The sequence below is a fragment of the Dysidea avara genome, chromosome 1, assembly GCF_963678975.1.
Source record: "Dysidea avara chromosome 1, odDysAvar1.4, whole genome shotgun sequence".
Classification (NCBI taxonomy): Eukaryota; Metazoa; Porifera; class Demospongiae; order Dictyoceratida; family Dysideidae; genus Dysidea; species Dysidea avara.
Genome location: NC_089272.1, coordinates 60,293,545 through 60,312,095, shown reverse-complemented (window position 1 = coordinate 60,312,095; position 18,551 = coordinate 60,293,545). Strand labels below are relative to the sequence as shown.

Sequence of the window (18,551 nt, the reverse complement as noted above, 5' to 3'; positions counted from 1 at the left end):
GTCAGTCAATAAATATAGTTTATTTAATAACAATGTTAACCCAAGTTGGGTCATTGAGATCCTGCTTTACAGATTATTCGGGTTTGATCCCACATGCTAAATTAAATGTGGACGTGTTACTATAAGTCATAGCATAGCTCTGCCCCTTTCATGAGCCATGCTCACTTACAACAATTACAGTCTGTAGACATATGGTAGGGTCTGTAACGCAAAAAAATCGATATCCTCCAATCAACTACGTAACTACTGTCATGTGTTAGGCTAAGTGTAACTTGAATAACACCAGCGTGGCAACCAAGTTTGTCACTTTCTTCTGGTAGAAAATGATACAAATGTCTCAAAATCACGTGATTTTTCCTTTTCGTTGCAGCAGTTCGTAGGGTTCTTTGTATGCCACGATATTCACTCTCAACATTGTTGAAGTAGTCTATCATCAATTCAAAGTATTGGTGGTTTGATTTTATTGGTCAATTTCTGGTGGCAGCACGATCTGTGCAGCTTTTTGGCAACAGACAAAATGTTTCTTCCTCTGGAGCACAGGGCAAGCTGAGCAGCAACTGCGCCGTGGGTCAATAATGACCAGTACTAGGTAAAGTACCTGCATGTGGAGTATGGTTATAATTGAAGCTTGTTAGCCATCTGGCTGAGTCATCTATATGCTGAAATTCGACCAAAATTATGCGAGTTTTGTAAACAAATACCAGAATGGTTGATACATCAGTGAAACAGTCTCCAACAGCAAGGATACAAAGCTTATAAACACCTAAAAATATGGCTATCTCGCCCAGTAAATGCATAGAGCAACCCAGTGCATAAAATAGGCACTCATGTGATTGAAATTCAAATCGCGGACATACCCATGAAGTCACTTTCATTTCTGAATAGGAACCATGCAGTGTGCTCCTTTTGAAAATATTTGTGTTAATTGTTCACTCAGGCATGGTCTAGGCCAGTGCAGGAGTGTGATGGCTCATAGGGAGAGTCCAAGATAGCTGGGCCAATCGAGATGCTGAACCTAATGTACACAAACTGATTGTTACTTGATTCCAAATGATTTTAAGGTCATTGGAATAGATTATGGTTGCATTTTCTGAGATTTGAATATCAATCACGTGATTGCCTATTTCATGCACTGGGTTGCTCTATGCGTTTAGTGGGCGAGATAGCCATATTGTTAGGTGTTCATAAGCTTCGTATCTTTGCTGTTGGAGGCTGTCTCACTGATTCATCAACCATTCTGATATTTGTTTGCAAAAATTGCATCATTTTGGCCAAATTTTAGCATATAGATGGCTCAGCCAGATGGCTAACAAGCTTCAATTATAACCATACTCCGCATGCAGGAACTTTACCAAGTACTGATCATTGCTAACCCATGGCGCGGTTATTGCTCTGCTTGTCCTGTGCTCCTGAGGAAGAAACATTTTGTCTGTCGCCAAAAAGCTGCACAGATCGTGCTGCCTCCAGAAATTGACCAATAAAATCAAACAACCGATACTTTGAGTTGATGATAGACTACTTCAACAATGTGGAGAGTGAATATCATGGCATACGAAGAACCCTACGAACTGCTGCAACGAATCACGTGATTTTGAGACATTTGTATCGTTGTCTACCAGAAGAAAGTGAAACAATAAGAAGTGAATATCGCTACTGTGTTACAGTACTGAAACAAGCTGGATCAGAGTAGTACGTAATGTCCAAATACTGTAAAACAATAAGAACTGAATATCGCTACTGTGCTACAGTACTGAAACAAGCTGGATCGGAGTAGTACGTAATGTCCAAATACTGTAAAACAATAAGAGGTGAATATCCCTACTGTGTGTAGATTCACTTCTTATTGTTTTACAGTATTTGGACATTACGTACTATTCCGATCCAGCTTGGACATTACGTACTACTCCGATCCAGCTTGTTTCAGTACTTTTTATTGCAGCATTATACACTGTCCCTAATCAAATTTAAAATTCCAATTTTTTTCTTATACTTGTTACATTACAAGTTATTCTGTAGGGAGTTCAGCTGCAAACAGTTAATCTTATAGACAGTTCAGCAAGAAGCAAGTCACCCTACAGAGAGTTCAGCTACAAATATATTACTGTAGTGATTCAGAACATTACAAGTCACACTGAAAGGAGTTCAGCTACAAACAAGTCATGCACCCTGTAGGGAGTTCAGCTACAAACAATTCACTCTCTGTCTCTGTAGAAGTTCTGCTACAAACAAATCTTCATGCAGGGAGTTTAACAACCAAAATCCACCATCAGCTTTACTAACAAGTTACTCTGTAGATAGATCAGCTAGAAACAAGAGAGAGCTCAGCTAGAAAACGTCACCTTGTAGAGAGTTCAGCTACAAACAAATCACATTGTAGAGAGATCAGATAGAAGAAGCCACCCTGTAGAGGGTTCAGCTGTGAAGTAATCACCCTAGAGAGAGTTCAGCTAGAAAAAATCTCCCTGAAGAGATTTCAGCCACAAAGAAACCATCCTGTAGAGAGATCAGCTGGAAACAAGTCACCTGTAGAGACATCAGCTAAAAAGAAACCATCTTGTAGAGAGTTCAGCTACAAACAAATCACCCTACAGAGTGTTTGGCTACAAAAAATCACCCTGTAGAATATTCAGCTACAAACAAATCCCCTTGAGTGTACAACTAGACACAATTCACCCAGTAGAGAGATCAGCTACAAGAAATTATATTGTAGAGAGATCAGCTAGAAGAAATCACCTTGCAGAGAATTCAGCTACAAAGAAACCATCCTTTAGAGAGTTCAGCTACAAACAAATCACCCTGTAGAGAATTCAGCTGCAAAAATATCACTGTGTAGATAGTTCAGCTATAAGAAGTCTCCGTGTAGAGAGTTCAGCTGCAAACAAACCACCCTGTAGAGATTCAGCTACAAAAAAATCACCCTGTAGAAAGATCAGCTAGAAGAAGTTGCTTTGTAGAGTGTTCAGCTACAAAGAAACCATCACGCAGAAAGTTCGACTACAAACAAGTCACCCAGTAGAGAGATCAGCTAGAAGAAGTTACCTAGTAGAGAATTCAGCTACAATGTTACCATCATGTAGAGAGTTCAGCTACAAACATGTCGCTCTGTAGAAAGATCAGCAAGAAGAAGTTATCTTGTAGAGGGTTCAGTAGTAAGAGAGCTAAGCCTTTAAAAAAGGCCTTTTTGTGCACTTTTGGATAAAAGCATGCACCTTGGCACATAGTTAGTTTTCATCATAAAGGTCAATTTTCAGTAGGGAGCCACCTCAGATTTGACCTTTTGCGACCTCTACAGGTCAATTGAGTACGCGAAAATACATTATCTTACAATAACACCAGTTCCACAAATAATAAACCTTAAGTGTTGGGTATCAAATGATAGCTGACACTTCAGGGAGTGTAATGAGACCAAAATCACACCTGTAGCATGTATTTCATATTAACATATGTATATTAAAGTTTTTTATACAATCAAATAATAGCATGCATTACAATCACATTATCATTTGTTTTATTGGCATTCTCCCTGACAGAAGCATAGAGCAGTGCACTTTAGAGCAGCTCTCATGCACTTACATTGCCTAGTGCACCCTTTCTTACATCCACAATGAATCAGTTCATGGCACACTCGAGATGCTTTGGGTAAAATAGTCCATAGTGGCTCCCAAACAGTATCACTTCTTTTCCATCCCCAATTTGCAGGATCAGGAAGGTCTTGCACAGGAATTAGTGCTCTCTTCCAGCAAATAGACTGGTAAGTGGCTCGTTTGATGTGCTGCCTCAGTGCTTCTTGAGTAGGAGGGAGATTATCAAGGCTCCTTGACTTCAGTGTAAACAAATGCTTTCTACTATCATTAACACTCATGATGTCCCTTGTACGATCATAGAGCAGTACCACAAACCGTTCCAGAGTTTTCATAGTTAATTCACTAATTTCTGTTTGCATCATTTGCAGCTCCTCAAATGCTCTTGTAACATCAGGGTAAACATTCCACGTATTCCATGCAGTCTTTTTACCTCTGCCGCAGAATGGAGAGACGGTATCACATCCTGTAAATGCATGGAACATAGGAAGAGTAGAACAAATTCTTGGTTCCATGTTAGTCACAACTTCACGAATAGGTATGTATCGGAATTTTGTTCCTGTGCCAAAAGCCAGCCACAGTTCATCAGGATTAATCGCATTGAAAGTGGAAATAGCTAACACTACTACATCAGTGTCTACTGACCTTATACACAACTTTCTGCATCCTTTCCTTACAGCATCAACGGCATAGAGAAATAGACAAGTATCTGCTTCCTCATGGGAAAAAGGGACTAGGTTACTTAGATCAGCATCAGCTGAGGAACACAATACATTGCTGCCATCAGTTGCATATACACTTTTGCCATCAGCAGTAGGAACTTTTACAGCCTGTTGAGACAGAAACTTAAAAAGCTCGGTTTTGTTATCATCTAGATGTAAAAAATCCTTCCACTTTGAAGGTAGGGTCGTTGAAGCAGCAACTCTTCTTCGAACACCTTTTCCTCTTTTTTCCCTAGTTGTTGCTTTCAAACTGTCTGAGATGTACACATCCCAAACTACATCAACTCTATCAGCCTTCTGCAACTGGGACAACACATAAGAAGTAAAAACCATGTCTGAATATTCTTGAAAAGATTTTGCTCCTCCAGGGTTAAGCATTTGAACAACAGCAGCACCATCTAGGAGTATGGCATCAACATTAGGTGCCTGTAATAACTGTTTCTCTTTCAATTCAAGGCAACAGAGGATGTCTGACTTAGTACCTTGTCTTAGTTTACCACAGACTGATAATGATGGTGGAGTGGCCTGGTTTTCATGAGCGAAAAATGTGTCCAGATCACCATCTCTAGTTTGACAAGATATGTACAGTCTAGAAAACAGATTACAACCATTCTTTAATGACATTAGTTGAATCTTCTGCCTCGTAGGATGACATTTGACTGAATGATTACTGTAAAGTGCTAGCTTGTTTTTGCTGATTGGTTCAGTAATGGCTTTTTCACATTTCACAAGTCGCTCATCTACAAACTTTGCATACAGATTAGCACCTAGTGCTTCAATTCCTAACACTGTTTCTCTTACAGAGCTGTCAACAATATCTCGTGTATCAAGAACCAGTAAATCTTGGCCCTTTTCAAGAAATGGGTTTCCACGTTCTTCAAAAACCACAACTAGTGACTGCACTTCTTTCTGAAAAGCAAGCTGAGCACTTGGATGCTGTTGATGGTGCAGATGCTTTGCATCTGCATGTGTCACAATTGCATACTCCTCATACTCTGTCACGATTCGAGCAACTTCAGGTCCAGCCACCATCCAGCGCCTTAATGCACAGGGATCAGTTGTCAATCCAATTGCTCCTCCAGACTCTTTAATTGTTGCATTATTCTGCTCATGACATTGGTCAATAGCCATTGCTGAAAACTTGGAAATGGTTTTGTGGATGACAAACTTTCCTGTATGGAATTCTTCTAGAACTTCAGGGTGTTTATTAGTTAGTGACATCATGTCTCGGATGTGTATAGGTAGCCACCTTGAATAGTGAACATGGTGAAGTGCAAACATCCAGGGGGTAATCTTTGACAGGGATTCAATATAAAGCTGAAAGTTTCCTTCATGAATGGACCTAATGTACAACAGTAGCAGAATCTCCAACGACAATGATTTCAACCAGTAGTTAAACATCAAGCTTTGCTGTGCTTGTGCCAAACACCATTGCTCTAATGTCACTTGAGAACCTGACTCAGAAGTATACTCATCATATGCCTCTTTCAGCAGTGCATAGAGACTTGCAGCTGTTACTTGGTGAGCATGTCTAGTTCTTGCAACATGGCATACTTTAATGAAGGAGTCAGCTGTACCAGTGCCTGCAATACCTGCTTGTACTAGTGCACTAGTCCATCCACTTCCATCCAGCCAGTTTCCTAGTACCTAAGTTTACAATAGGTGTAGTTATTTTCCAGTGTGGAAGATATAGCATGATGTGTGCATAATACATTTGAATTATGTACATCATACATATGTATGGTTTTGTATGTATGCATGACGTATGTATATGTATGATGTACATGTATGTACCCATAATATGTTTACCTTTAAAATTGCCATCTCTATGTGCAAACCACCTAGCATCAGCACAAAGTGATCTTCTCCAAAATCATTTGGCCAAGCCCACTGAATCTGCTTGGCAAGTGCATACAACGGCTGTGCAGCAGAAAGAATAGGAGTTTGACCAGGGTTGAGATACTGCACAGTAGTTTTGACCATTTCCATTGAATGTTTAATCATTGCTACAGAATGAGCACTGTCTAAGAACAAGGGTAACAGTGCATTGATTGCAGCTGGAGGAATCACTGCAGTTTGCATGTTGGAATGATAGGCAGACCAGGTTGGAATGATAGGCAGACCAGGTTATCCAATCAGATTTCTGTAATGGGCTCTTCTTGAGATTTTCCTTCACTATTTCAAGCCATTTCCATTCTGCCTTTGTTCCCTCATCAGTAGCATTGAAATTGGTAGGTTGTACAGAGCCATTGACAGGAGGAACGTTAAATCCGTTGGTTTTAAAAGCAGCTGGAAGTACACTAGTATATTTCTGAGGAAGCGGAGTAATTCTTTTTCCATGAGAAACGGTTTGATCAATGATTAGCACACCTCGATCATGACCTCCGAATGTGTGGGAAGGATGTTGCATGAGTGAAATGCCTGTGCCATGAAATGAGTCTTTTGCTGTTGTAGCACTAGGGTAGTAATCAAGGTTGTCAACTGCTGCTACTGTGAAAAGTCTACTACGCATTTTTGGAGGACACACAACACCATCTAACTCAAATCGCTCACACACTCCATTGCCTAAATCAGATGTCAACTGCAGAAGGCGGTCATATGAAATACAGATACCCAGATTGAAAAATGCATCAATAAGAGATCTTTTTCTAGTAGCAACATAGAGCTTAAATGCCACATACAAAGCTAGTGGTGTTTCACGATTACGATTATGTCATTCACGACTGTGATTAACAGAATCTGCGCCTCGACAATATTTCACACTGTTGAACATAAGGATTTGAGATATGGAAAGAGCAGCCCTCGAGGCGGACATGCCAGTGTCAGACTGATGCTTGATGCTAGGGCCATCTAGAATCATTCTAACAAGGACCATTAGTGATGGTGCTACAGCTTCTTGTTCAGTTGAGTGCTTGAAAGATCCATCGAACAAATTTTTCTTTTCAAACATTTCTTTGCGCACTATTTGCGCTGCACGTACTAAGTGCATTGCATCATCATCAAATCACAAGCTTTTGTAAGAGCTACAATAAAATCTTCATTAAAACTGAGAATGACACTATTGCCTTGTAGATATGCCTGAAGATCTGGAAGTACTGACAGCAACCTGTCTTTGAGCCTTGAAGAATGTATGCAACCTTCAACAACAGTACCAAACTGTTCAAGTCGATTCTTGTACATCTGTGTAACATCTGTAAATTTGAAAACTGGTGCAATATCTTCCTTTCGAAGGTCTTCCATAAATGCAACTAATTCCGCTAAAGCAATTCCATGTAAATGAGCCTCACAATCTTTTTCTTGACCTGCTCTGTCCAGTTCCCTAGCTCTGTTGTATAGATCCACAAGACATTTCCGATGATACTTGGCTTCTAGAGCAATCATGTCCCCAGGTTCAAGCTTGGCTAGAAGGGTAGTGTCTTTCAAAGCTATGGCACATTTGCGTACTTTTGCATCAATGTTGTATGTTGAAGCATTGTGTAGACCTTCAGATCCACCTGGATTATCGCAAAGAAAACACTTGTCATCTTTAAGGTCAATAGATCTGTAACTTGAACATGTGTGTACAAATGGAGGCGTACTAACTTTCTCATTATTTTGTTGTTTCTTTAGTCGTTCTAACTTTGTCTGGTTAAATTTCATACAACAGGACTTATGCCATCCGGCGCGGTTCCTTGCCAATGTGGCTTCAATACCACCACCATCATCCAGCTGTTTGATATCAACATTGATTGGCATGTGACCAAGCTCATTAAAGCTAACTAGCTGTTCCACTAAAGACCTATAGCCACTACCAGTAATCATCTTCTTATTTTTAACTGCATATGGACACTGCAGTCCTGTCCCATTCTCTTGGCACAGTATACAAAACTCCCAATTAATGCCCCCTGTATCAATTCTTTTTGGTGTGGGAGTCTCAATAACCACTAACACATGGCGCTTTGCCATTACAGAGTGCTATTAATACTTTTTAGAGGCCATATCCTGTATTAAGGGTGTATGTTGCAATATTGTTAACTTACATACAATACATGCCTTACCTGACTTAGTAGTGCACAACTTTACAGAATCCACTCTTAAAATTTTTGAAGACTATGGTGTTGGAATGTTTAGAATGACAGGCATGAAAAAATCAGGCAGGCATGAAAAATCAAGTCAAGAGAAGGTTGTGCTATTGAAATACCTTCACACAGGTCATGTTTAAAACTAAAAAATAGGCAGTAAAAAACATATCTATGATTTGGTACGTGATACAGGTGTAATTTTGGTTTCATTACACTCCCTGAAGTCTCAGCTTTCATTTGATACCCAACACTTAAAGTTTATTATTTGTGGAACTGGTGTTAATGCAAGATAATGTATTTTCGTGGGCTTAATTGACCTGTAGAGGTCACAAAAGGTCAAATCTGAGGTGGCTCCCTACTGAAAATTGACCTTTATGATGAATACAAACTATGTGCCAAGTTTCATGCTTTTATCCAAAAGTGCACAAAAAAAGGTCTTAGCTGCCTTACTACAGCTACAAAGAAACCATCATGTAAAGAGTTCAGCTACACACAAATCACCCTGTAGAGAGCTCAGCTACAAACAAGTCACCCTGTAGAGATATCAGCTAGGTACAAGTTACCTTAAAGGGATCAGCTACAAACAAATCACCCTGTAGAAATATAACAAATCACCATGTAGAGAGTTCAGCTAGACACAGGTCACTTTGAAAACAGTTCAGCTACAAACAATGGGAGTTTCAGCTAGAGTTCAGTTATGTATAAGAAGTCACCTTATTACCTACAGTATGATTATCTTTCATCATTAAATATACAAATATTTTTAAACAGACAAATAGCTGTACACAACATTTCTTCCTTTGCTCCGCAATTCATGCAGAAAAGAAAAAACAAGTTAGAAGGAATCACCAAAGCCAGATAATGGCCGGCTTTGTGGCTTACAATACAAAAGAAGTGATATCTAAACCAAAACAGCCAAGCTGTAAAAGAGAGTGCAGCTCTCAAAAAGGCCAGGATGAAAAAAGATGTGAAATCCAAGGTGGAGGCCAAGAAATGGCTGTGATGGTAGGTTAATGGCAAAAAATTTAATTACGACAATTCGGATGAATTTGGTGCCGAATCCTATTGGAGGAGGCAACGCAAATTCACCTGAATTGTCGTAATTAAAATTTTTACCATTAACCTACCATCACTGGCCGCCACCTTGGATTTCACATCTTTTTCATCCTGGCCTTTTTGGGGGCTGCACTTTTTTTACAGTTTGGCTGTTTTGGTTTAAATATAACTTACATCATAATTTTATTGATCGGATTTGTAAGTGTACAACGTATGAAATAACCATGAATATAACTTCTCTGGAAATAAATACTATTATCAGTTCTTGATCTGAAGTGCTGTGTAACGGTTTGAACATAGCTGACAATGAAGCGTAATGGATACTTCAGTTTTCAGACGATAATTGGTGTATAGTGCTATTTCAGATGTGGTATCCATGGGTTCACCAGTCATAATAATTATTTAGGGAAAAGTTAACAAACAAGTACACAGAAAGGTTTGAAATTTCAGCTAGAGTAGGGACCATAGAACATCGATAAAAAGTACTGAAACAAGCTGGAGTAGTGCACAATATTACATCACAGTATAACAATAAGAAGTGGTATAGCCATACTGTACTATGGTCTGTACTCTGGTTGAAAATTTCAATTTTTTTTACGTACTTGTCTTGTATGTACATAATTATATAAATATAAAAATAAACTATTTAGATATATGCACATAGTAAAAGCACATAACAAAATTAATAATTCTTTATCTTCTCCTGTAATAAAGAAAAAGACAAGGAAAAAGGTGGTCCTCTGGCCAACTTTGTTGCATGCAATTATTGATATCTAAACCAGAGTGAAGATGTGTGAAATCAAAGGTGGCATGCATGATGTTAACTAACTTGAGCAAATACAAACATACCACGACACTTTACAGCATGCTGTCCTACACAAACCATCCTTCCACCACACTGAGCTTTATAACATTACAGCACGTGACAACAACATAATTATTGCAACACATCACTTTACAGACCAATTGTACAGTCATACATACGTAAATACATAAATCCTGCCCTGTTACTATTTTAGTACTGTACATGTATACCAATAAATTGATCACAATGTTATTGTTATTTAGTATATTTACCAAACATCACTAATCCATTGGAGAATACTACAACAGCTATTGCTGAAGGAGACACTATGACAATCACATGTGGAGTATTAGGTTATCCTCCACCTACAATAATATGGAGTAAGACTAATGGAACTTTAAGCAACAGAGTTTCAATGAGTATAAGTACCACTACTTTTGTTGGGAGTAGTAGGTTGCCTTATGTGAGAAGAAACGTAACATTCACAAATTTTTATAGAGAAGACACAGGATCATACCAGTGTAGAGCCAATAACAGTGCTGGTATTGATACCAGGAGTTTGATTATCATTCAGGGTATGTTGCAACATATATACACATGCATAGTATGGCTTGTTATCTTAATATCTTCATGTGTTGTACTGTATAGTTCAAATTTACTCAGAAAAATATTTTTAGAAACAGAGTATTCAAGTTACCAATGTCATGTCATGTAGGAATGAATGTTGTTAAATATAAACTGCCAAAATGTTTCCCATCATCCGTGCTATTATAATGGTGGTTCAATTGTATGCTGTATGACTAGAATGCATTTATTGTGTACATGTAGGGGTAGTTCTAGGGTGTTTCTGAGGTTTCTGGAAACCATTCACATTCAGATTGAGATACTCTTGATCAGAAAGCAGTCACCAAAAATCCTAAAGCCACCCGTTTTACATGGTTATGGTTATTGCTTAAAACCTGTTCAATTTTGGATGATACATGTCAGTGTATCATTATAATTAGTTACAGTACATGCTGAATTGAAGTAGAGACTACCAAATTTAGCTTCATTAAAAATTTTCCACCCATTGTAATAAGTGTAACCCACCAATTTCTACTGGTACATATACATATAATTGATCACTTGTTTCCACATAAGCAAATGTGTTTATCCAATGTGCACACACGCATGCATACACGTACACACAGAATAGCAAATCCCTTAACTGCTGTACTTGCATGGATATGTCTACCCAGCAAACTAGCTCTGGGACACCTGTGCGATGCTCAGATGCTTTGAATTAGCATGGGAAAACCGTACTAGGACAGGACTAGTAAAAGCGAAGGAGGCTTCTAGCTGAACTCTCTACAGAGTGATTGATATTTTTGCAGCTGAACTCTCTACATGGTGGTTTCTTTGTAACTGAACTCTCTACAGGGTGATTTGTTTGTAGCTGAACTCTCTACAGGGTGATCTGTTCATAGCTGAACTCCCTACAAGGTAGCAGATCTTTCTACAGGGTGATTTGTTTGTAGCTGAGTTCTCTACACGGTAATTTGTTTGCAACTGAACTCTCTACATGGTAGTTTCTTTGTAGCTGAACTCTCTACAATGTGACTTCTTCTAACTGAACTCTCTACAGGGTGACTTGTTTCTAGCTGATCTCTCTACAGGGTGACTTGTTTCTAGCTGAACTCTCTACATGGTGGTTTCTTTATAGCTGAACTCTCTGCAACGTGACTTCTAGCTAATCTCTCTACAGGGTGATTTGTTTGTAGCTGATCTCTCTACAGGATGACTTGTTTCTAACTGAACTCTCTACAGGGTGATCTGTTCATAGCTGAACTTTCTACTGGGTGATTTGTTTGCAGCTGAACTCTCTACATGGTGGTTTCTTTGTAGCTGAACTCTCTACAAGGTAACTTCTTCTAGCTGATCTTTTTACAGGGTATATTAGTTTGTAGCTGAGTTTGTAGCTGAGTTCTCTACAGGGTGGTTTGTTTGCAGCTGAACTCTCTACATGGTGATACTTCTAGCTTATCTCCCTACAGGATGACTTGTTTCTAACTGAACTCTCTACAGGGTGATCTGTCCATAGCTGAACTCTCTACAATGTGACTTCTTCTAGCTGAACTCTCTACAGGGTGACTTGTTTCTACCTGATCTCTCTACAGGGTGACTTGTTTCTAGCTGAACTCTCTACAGGTGATTTGTTTGCAGCTGAAGTCTGTACAGGATGATTTATTTGCAGCTGAACTCTCTACAAGGTGAGTTCTTCTAGCTGAACTCTCTACAGAGTGATTGATTTTTTTGCAGCTAAACTCTCTACATGGTGGTTGCTTTGTAGCTGAACTCTCTGAAGGGTGACTTCTTCTAGCAGATCTCTCTACAGGGTGATCTTTTCATAGCTGAACTCTCTACAGGATGATTTGTTTGCAGCTGAACTCTCTACATGATGATTTCTTTGTAGCTGAACTCTCTACAGGGTGATTTGATTGTAGCTGAACTCCCTACAAGGTAACTTCTTCTAGCTGATCTTTCTACAGGGCGATTTGTTTGTAGCTGAGTTCTCTACAGGGTGATTTGTTTGCAGCTGAACTCCCTACATGGTAGTTTCTTTATAGCTGAACTCTCTACAATGTGACTTCTTCTAGCTGAACTCTCTACAGGGTGACTTGTATCTAGCTGATCGCTCTACAGAGTGACTTGTTTCTAGCTGAACTCTTTACAGGGGATTTGTTTGCAGCTGAACTCTCTACATGGTGGTTTCTTTATAGCTGAACTCTCTACAAGGTGACTTCTTCTAGCTGATCTCTCTACAGGTTGATTTGTTTGTAGCTGAACTCTCTACAGGTGATTTGTTTGTAGCTGAACTCTCTACAAAGTGATACTTCTAGCTGATCTCTCTACAGGATGACTTGTTTTTAACTGAACTCTCTACAGGGTGATCTGTTCATAGCTGAACTTTCTACTGGGTGATTTGTTTGCAGCTGAACTCTCTACATGGTGATACTTCTAGCTGATCTCTCTACAGGATGACTTGTTTCTAACTGAACTCTCTACAGGGTGATCTGTTCATAGCTGAACTTTCTACTGGGTGATTTGTTTGCAGCTGAACTTTCTACAGGGTGACTTGTTTCTAGCTGATCTCTCTACAGGGTGACTTGTTTCTAGCTGAACTCTCTACAGGTGATTTGTTTGCAGCTGAACTCTCTACATGGTGGTTTATTTGTAGCTGAACTCTCTACAAGGTAACTTCTTCTAGCTGATCTTTTTACAGGGCATATTTGTTTGTAGCTGAGTTTTCTACAGGGTGATTTGTTTGCACCTGAATTCTCTACATGGTAGTTTCTTTGTAGCTGAACTCTCTACAAGTGATTTGTTTGCAGCTGAACTCTCTACATGGTGGTTTCTTTGTAGCTGAACTCTCTACAAGGTAACTTCTTCTAGCTGATCTTTCTACAGGGTGATTTGTTTGTAGCTGAATTCTCTACAGAATGATTTATTTGCAGTTGAACTCTCTAGAAGGTGACTTCTTCTAGCTCAACTCTCTACAGAGTGATTGATTTTTTTGCAGCTGAACTCTCTACATGTTGGTTTCTTTGTAGCTGAACTCTCTACAATGTAACTTCTTCTAGCTGATACAGGGTGACTTGTTTCTAGATGAACTCTCTACAGGGTGACTTGCATGTAGCTGAATTGTCTATCAGATTAACTGTTTGTAGCTGAATTCCGTACAGAATATTTTGCAATGTAATATAATTCTATAATGGAGTAAGTTATAAACGTAGCTGAATGCTCTATTAGGGTGACTGTTCTATTAGAGTATCTCGATCTCGCATTTGCAACACGTAGTTGGCTTTCGAATCATGATTCAGTGGTTTGTAATCCGATTCTTCTGTACTACTGCAAGGACTTTCTATGATGATTATTCCAGCTACATACTGATTTTCAGCTCATTGCTCTAAGCGGTTTGCCTGGTAGATGTGAAAACTAATAGTTTTTTATTCATAAAAATCGATCGCATGATTTTGACACAGGTTGGGTTTTGTGTCATATCTCCATGGTCTTTATCTCAATTCCTTTTAAACCACAAAAAGGCACTCCTACGATGGTTACTCCATCTAAATATCAATGTTCAACTGATTCCTCCAAGGGGTTTACCCTGTAGACGTGACAGACCTTCGACCTTATTTTACGCACATAATCGGTCATAACTCCGTGAATGTTCATTGGATTCCTACCACAATTGGTACTGAGATCCACCTTAATGAACCCTTCACGTGTGCCAAATGTCAACCCTATCCGAGTACGCATTCGTGTTTTATGGCAAATTTTGCGAAGTGTGCGAAATGAAGAAGATGAAGAAAAAACGAAGAAATCAAAGCGAAATTTTGTTCGCTCGTATCTCGTAAATGGCTGGACCGATTTTCTTCAAATTTGGTATGTAGACTCCCATTACTGGCCGGCACGTCTATAGCAAATTTGGTTCCAATCGGATAAGGGATCACAGAGCTACATAGGTGTGAAAATTCCGTTTTCTTTCTTCCTGTTAATATACTCACGGTTAGGGACCCGTCGATTTAGCCGGCAAAATTTTTGGCATAATGGGTGAGTAAAAGCAATGAGCAAAATGCTAGCATAATAGGTGCAATTTTTGTGAAGTGGACATAAAAATTGAACAAAAGATCGAGATACTCTAATAGAACAGTCAGACGTGCTATAATATCGACAATACATAGCTAATTGTTACAGGATAACAAGTACAATCGAGATAGCTACCCTAATAAAACAGTCACACATGTTAAGCAATATTAGCTAGCTTCTTGCTTTACATGTTAGAAGTAATTGCTGATCGAGATACTCTAATAGAACAGTCACTTTAAGGCAAAACTGTAGCTTTGCACTTGGAATTAACAAAGATCAATGCTGAGCAAAATTTATAATTCTTGAGCAAAATATGGAGCATAATAGGTGAAAAATAAAAGAATTGCTGGAAAGAAAAATAGGTGGAAAAAAAGCAAAATAGACTGGTCCCTACTCACGGTGTGGCGCGGCGGCTTCTTGGGCCGCACGACACACTATCGTGTGTCTTGATGTATGGGGCATACTGTATATAATATGTAATATTTTTTTTTATTATAACAGGGGCATGAGGGCTTTGCTTGATATTTATGCCTGACATTCCAAAGACTGAGGCCTGAGTGCAGCAAAAGCCTGAATACCCCATATTACAGCTAATACTGTATGTATGTAACAATTCCCAATCCATACTAGGCTAATAGCCCCCTTTGTGTGGTCACTTATCCAAGCCAATACAAGTGCAACCACTGGAATTATTTTATAAGTGCAGTTACATGTAACATACAACAGGAAATTTTGACAAAAGAATAAGTTACTATACAGTACTACCATGATTATGGTATGATACATGTTCATAGTGTTAAAGTTGTGTGTCTTACAGAATTAATACCAGATGGCGGTGCAGCTAGTAGCTCTCAATGTAAGGCATCATTATGTTGTTACCATGGAATTCACTTAATCATTAAATTTTAATAGCTTGTCATGTATTCCTGTGATGGTACTATCTTTCATTAAAACATGGCACACATAGTATTCTTTGATATTTAATGAGGTCTCTAATATCGCTAAGAAATCTCCTGGCATATTAGAAACCTCCTTGAGTTGGCTAGAAACCTGCTAAGTAATATATTCAGACTTCAAGCACATTCACTGTGTAGAATTTAGTAAAACCCCTAACTATGAAAACTTGTTTTTGATTGTAGGTTTTAAAAATATGATGCAGTTAAAATAAAACACCAAGCCATGGTTAGAAACCAAGTGATCGGTTCTTTATAATTTTGGAAACCTTGGCGTCATCTCAATTTCTAAAACCTTGCATGAAGAACCTTGGGCTGGGTTCCTAACCTATACATACTAGTTAAAGCACCACCACACGTACAATATGGAAATAAAAGCAGGAGGGTGTGGGTGAGAGACAGGCTCAGGACCATACCCGAGTGCTTTTATTTTCATATTGTACAAGTGTAGCGGTGCTTTAACTGGTTTAGAGTGCTGTCTAATCTTGTTTGGAGCATTCGTTTCTTGAATTCAAACCGCATCAGTTTTCAGCCATCAGAAAATCAGTAAGTGTCTATGTAGTATAGTTGTGGTAGTAATACAAGCAAATAGTATCTTTTTGGCTACTTTAGGTGATTAGAAATGTTACACACATGATCTTGTTTTTCGTATTCATTTCCCAATCAGTGCATAACTGTTCTTTATTTTCCATAACTGTACTTTATTGTGATGCAATTGGAAAATATAACACATTATGGAAAATAGAGCACTCTTTTTGCTTTGATCTCACCAATGCACAGTACTTTATATAGACTTTATTGTGTTATTTATTATACCTCACTCATGTGTTTTGGTGTAGATAGATATTAATAATGCTGTAATGCAAACAATCTGGGATTTTTCTATGTTTAATAGAGTTTTAGTGTGTCAAGATTCTGGTTTAATTCCCTGTATTTACAGGCTTTGACTTTCTCTCATGTGTTGCTAGCTTGCAATAAACAATCACAACAAAAGGTTTATAAATGCAATCACTCTAGCATACCAACTGTAATTTGATGCTTGACAATGTGTTATAATTCTTTGTATATAACTTATCATTACTTATGCTGTATACTTGTTTAAACAAAGTGCTACTACTTGTATACATATGCTTTTTCAGCTTCCAATACTGTACTGATAATAGGAATAACGGTTGTCCTAGTTACCACACTGCTGACAGTGGTGATAATAGTGGTTACTGTATATTGCAGAAGGAAACCAACATCTGGTAGTACACCAAGAGTAAGCAAGATGACTAAAGCACCCACAATCAAACATAACCCAATTTTTGGTGAAACGGATCAGGCAGATGGAGAATCATTACATCTGTATGATGAGCTAGTCAATTACGAAGATATAATTCTTAGTACCAATCCAGCTTATCAGGAAACCATCCCAAAAAGTACTCAAAAGAAATTTTTTGAAGAAAGTGATAGTGCTGTTACTACAGAGGAGATAAACAGTAATAAAGGGAAAGTTAGTGAAGAAAGTGGTTATGCTGTGACTGCAGAGAAGATGAATAGTAATAAAGGGAAAGTTAGTGAAGAAAGTGGTTATGCTGTGACTGCAGAGAAGATGAATAGTAATAAAGGGAAAGTTAGTGAAGAAAGTGGTTATGCTGTGACTGCAGAGAAGATGAATAGTAATAAAAGGAAAGTTAGTGAAGAAAGTGGTTATGTTGTGACTGCTGAGGAGATGAATAGTAATAAAAGGAAAGTTAGTAAAGAAAGAGGTTATGTTGTGACTGTAGAGGAGATCAATGAAGCAGAGTCAGATTATGTTTGTCTTCGGCAAGAGTAGTCTCTTGCCCATGTCTTTTTACTGCTGTACCTGTAATGTGGAGTAAACTTTATGAATTTATAACACTTCCATTTTTCTTTTATGATATTACAGTACGCACTTGTTGCTAGTATAATATAATCAGCACTTATGCATATAATAATACAATTATAATATTGATGTATCAATCAGCACTTTAATGATGTCAACTTGATTTTCATCTTTAAAATTCTAGTCACACTAAAAATGGTACTGAAGGATAGTATCAGAAACTCTGTTTAGAATAGAGATGTTAACTGATAAACAGTAAAAAGACTGTCTATAATAATAATACTACTCTTGACTGTTTTATGACTGCTCTATTAGAGTATCTCAATCTTTAATGAGTGAAATTGTCTTCTATTATTTTAATGCACTTGTACCACATCTTTGTTTAAGCCAATGCACTACTTGCGAAGTTTCAGAAACATTTACATTCGAATTTAATAAAAAGGTGGGCTTGAGCGTGCATGTGGGTGGTTCCAGCAATACCATAATACATACACCTGACCAAAATGTATCCAGAACCTTTGAAATACTACATGAATTTTTTTTGAATTTACCTAATTCACCAGCATTTAGAGTCACAAGTATATCAATAGACCATGTAATACTTAGTAACATCTCTGTAAAATAAAATTTTATTTATTCCTTACAATTTGTTGGATACTAACAGCAGCATTAATAATTTATGATTATATTTTGAGAATATTTCCCGGTGGTATATACACATTATTATATTAGTAGGTGTATACATCAAGAATCATTATGTGGTACAAATTGTTTATGTTAATACAAATAGTACACTGCATATAATTTTTTTTTGTTACAGGTCCTCCTCTTCCAACAACCAATTTAACAGCAATTTACATATGCTTAACACATTTCACCTCCCTGTGGCAAATCA

General features: G+C 38.1%; 1 protein-coding gene across 1 annotated transcript in view; it reads left to right on the top strand.

Moving 5' to 3' along the window:
* LOC136238978 (leucine-rich repeats and immunoglobulin-like domains protein 1) overlaps positions 1-17,792 on the top strand; it is a 55,757-nt gene extending 37,965 nt beyond the window's left edge. The window contains exons 7-9 of the mRNA XM_066029703.1: positions 10,489-10,800; positions 15,672-15,710; positions 16,947-17,792. Coding sequence (XP_065885775.1) covers positions 10,489-10,800; positions 15,672-15,710; positions 16,947-17,626 — 1,031 coding nt within the window. The 3' untranslated portion in view covers positions 17,627-17,792. The remainder of the gene's footprint in view (positions 1-10,488; positions 10,801-15,671; positions 15,711-16,946) is intronic.
* Positions 17,793-18,551: the final 759 nt, after the last annotated feature.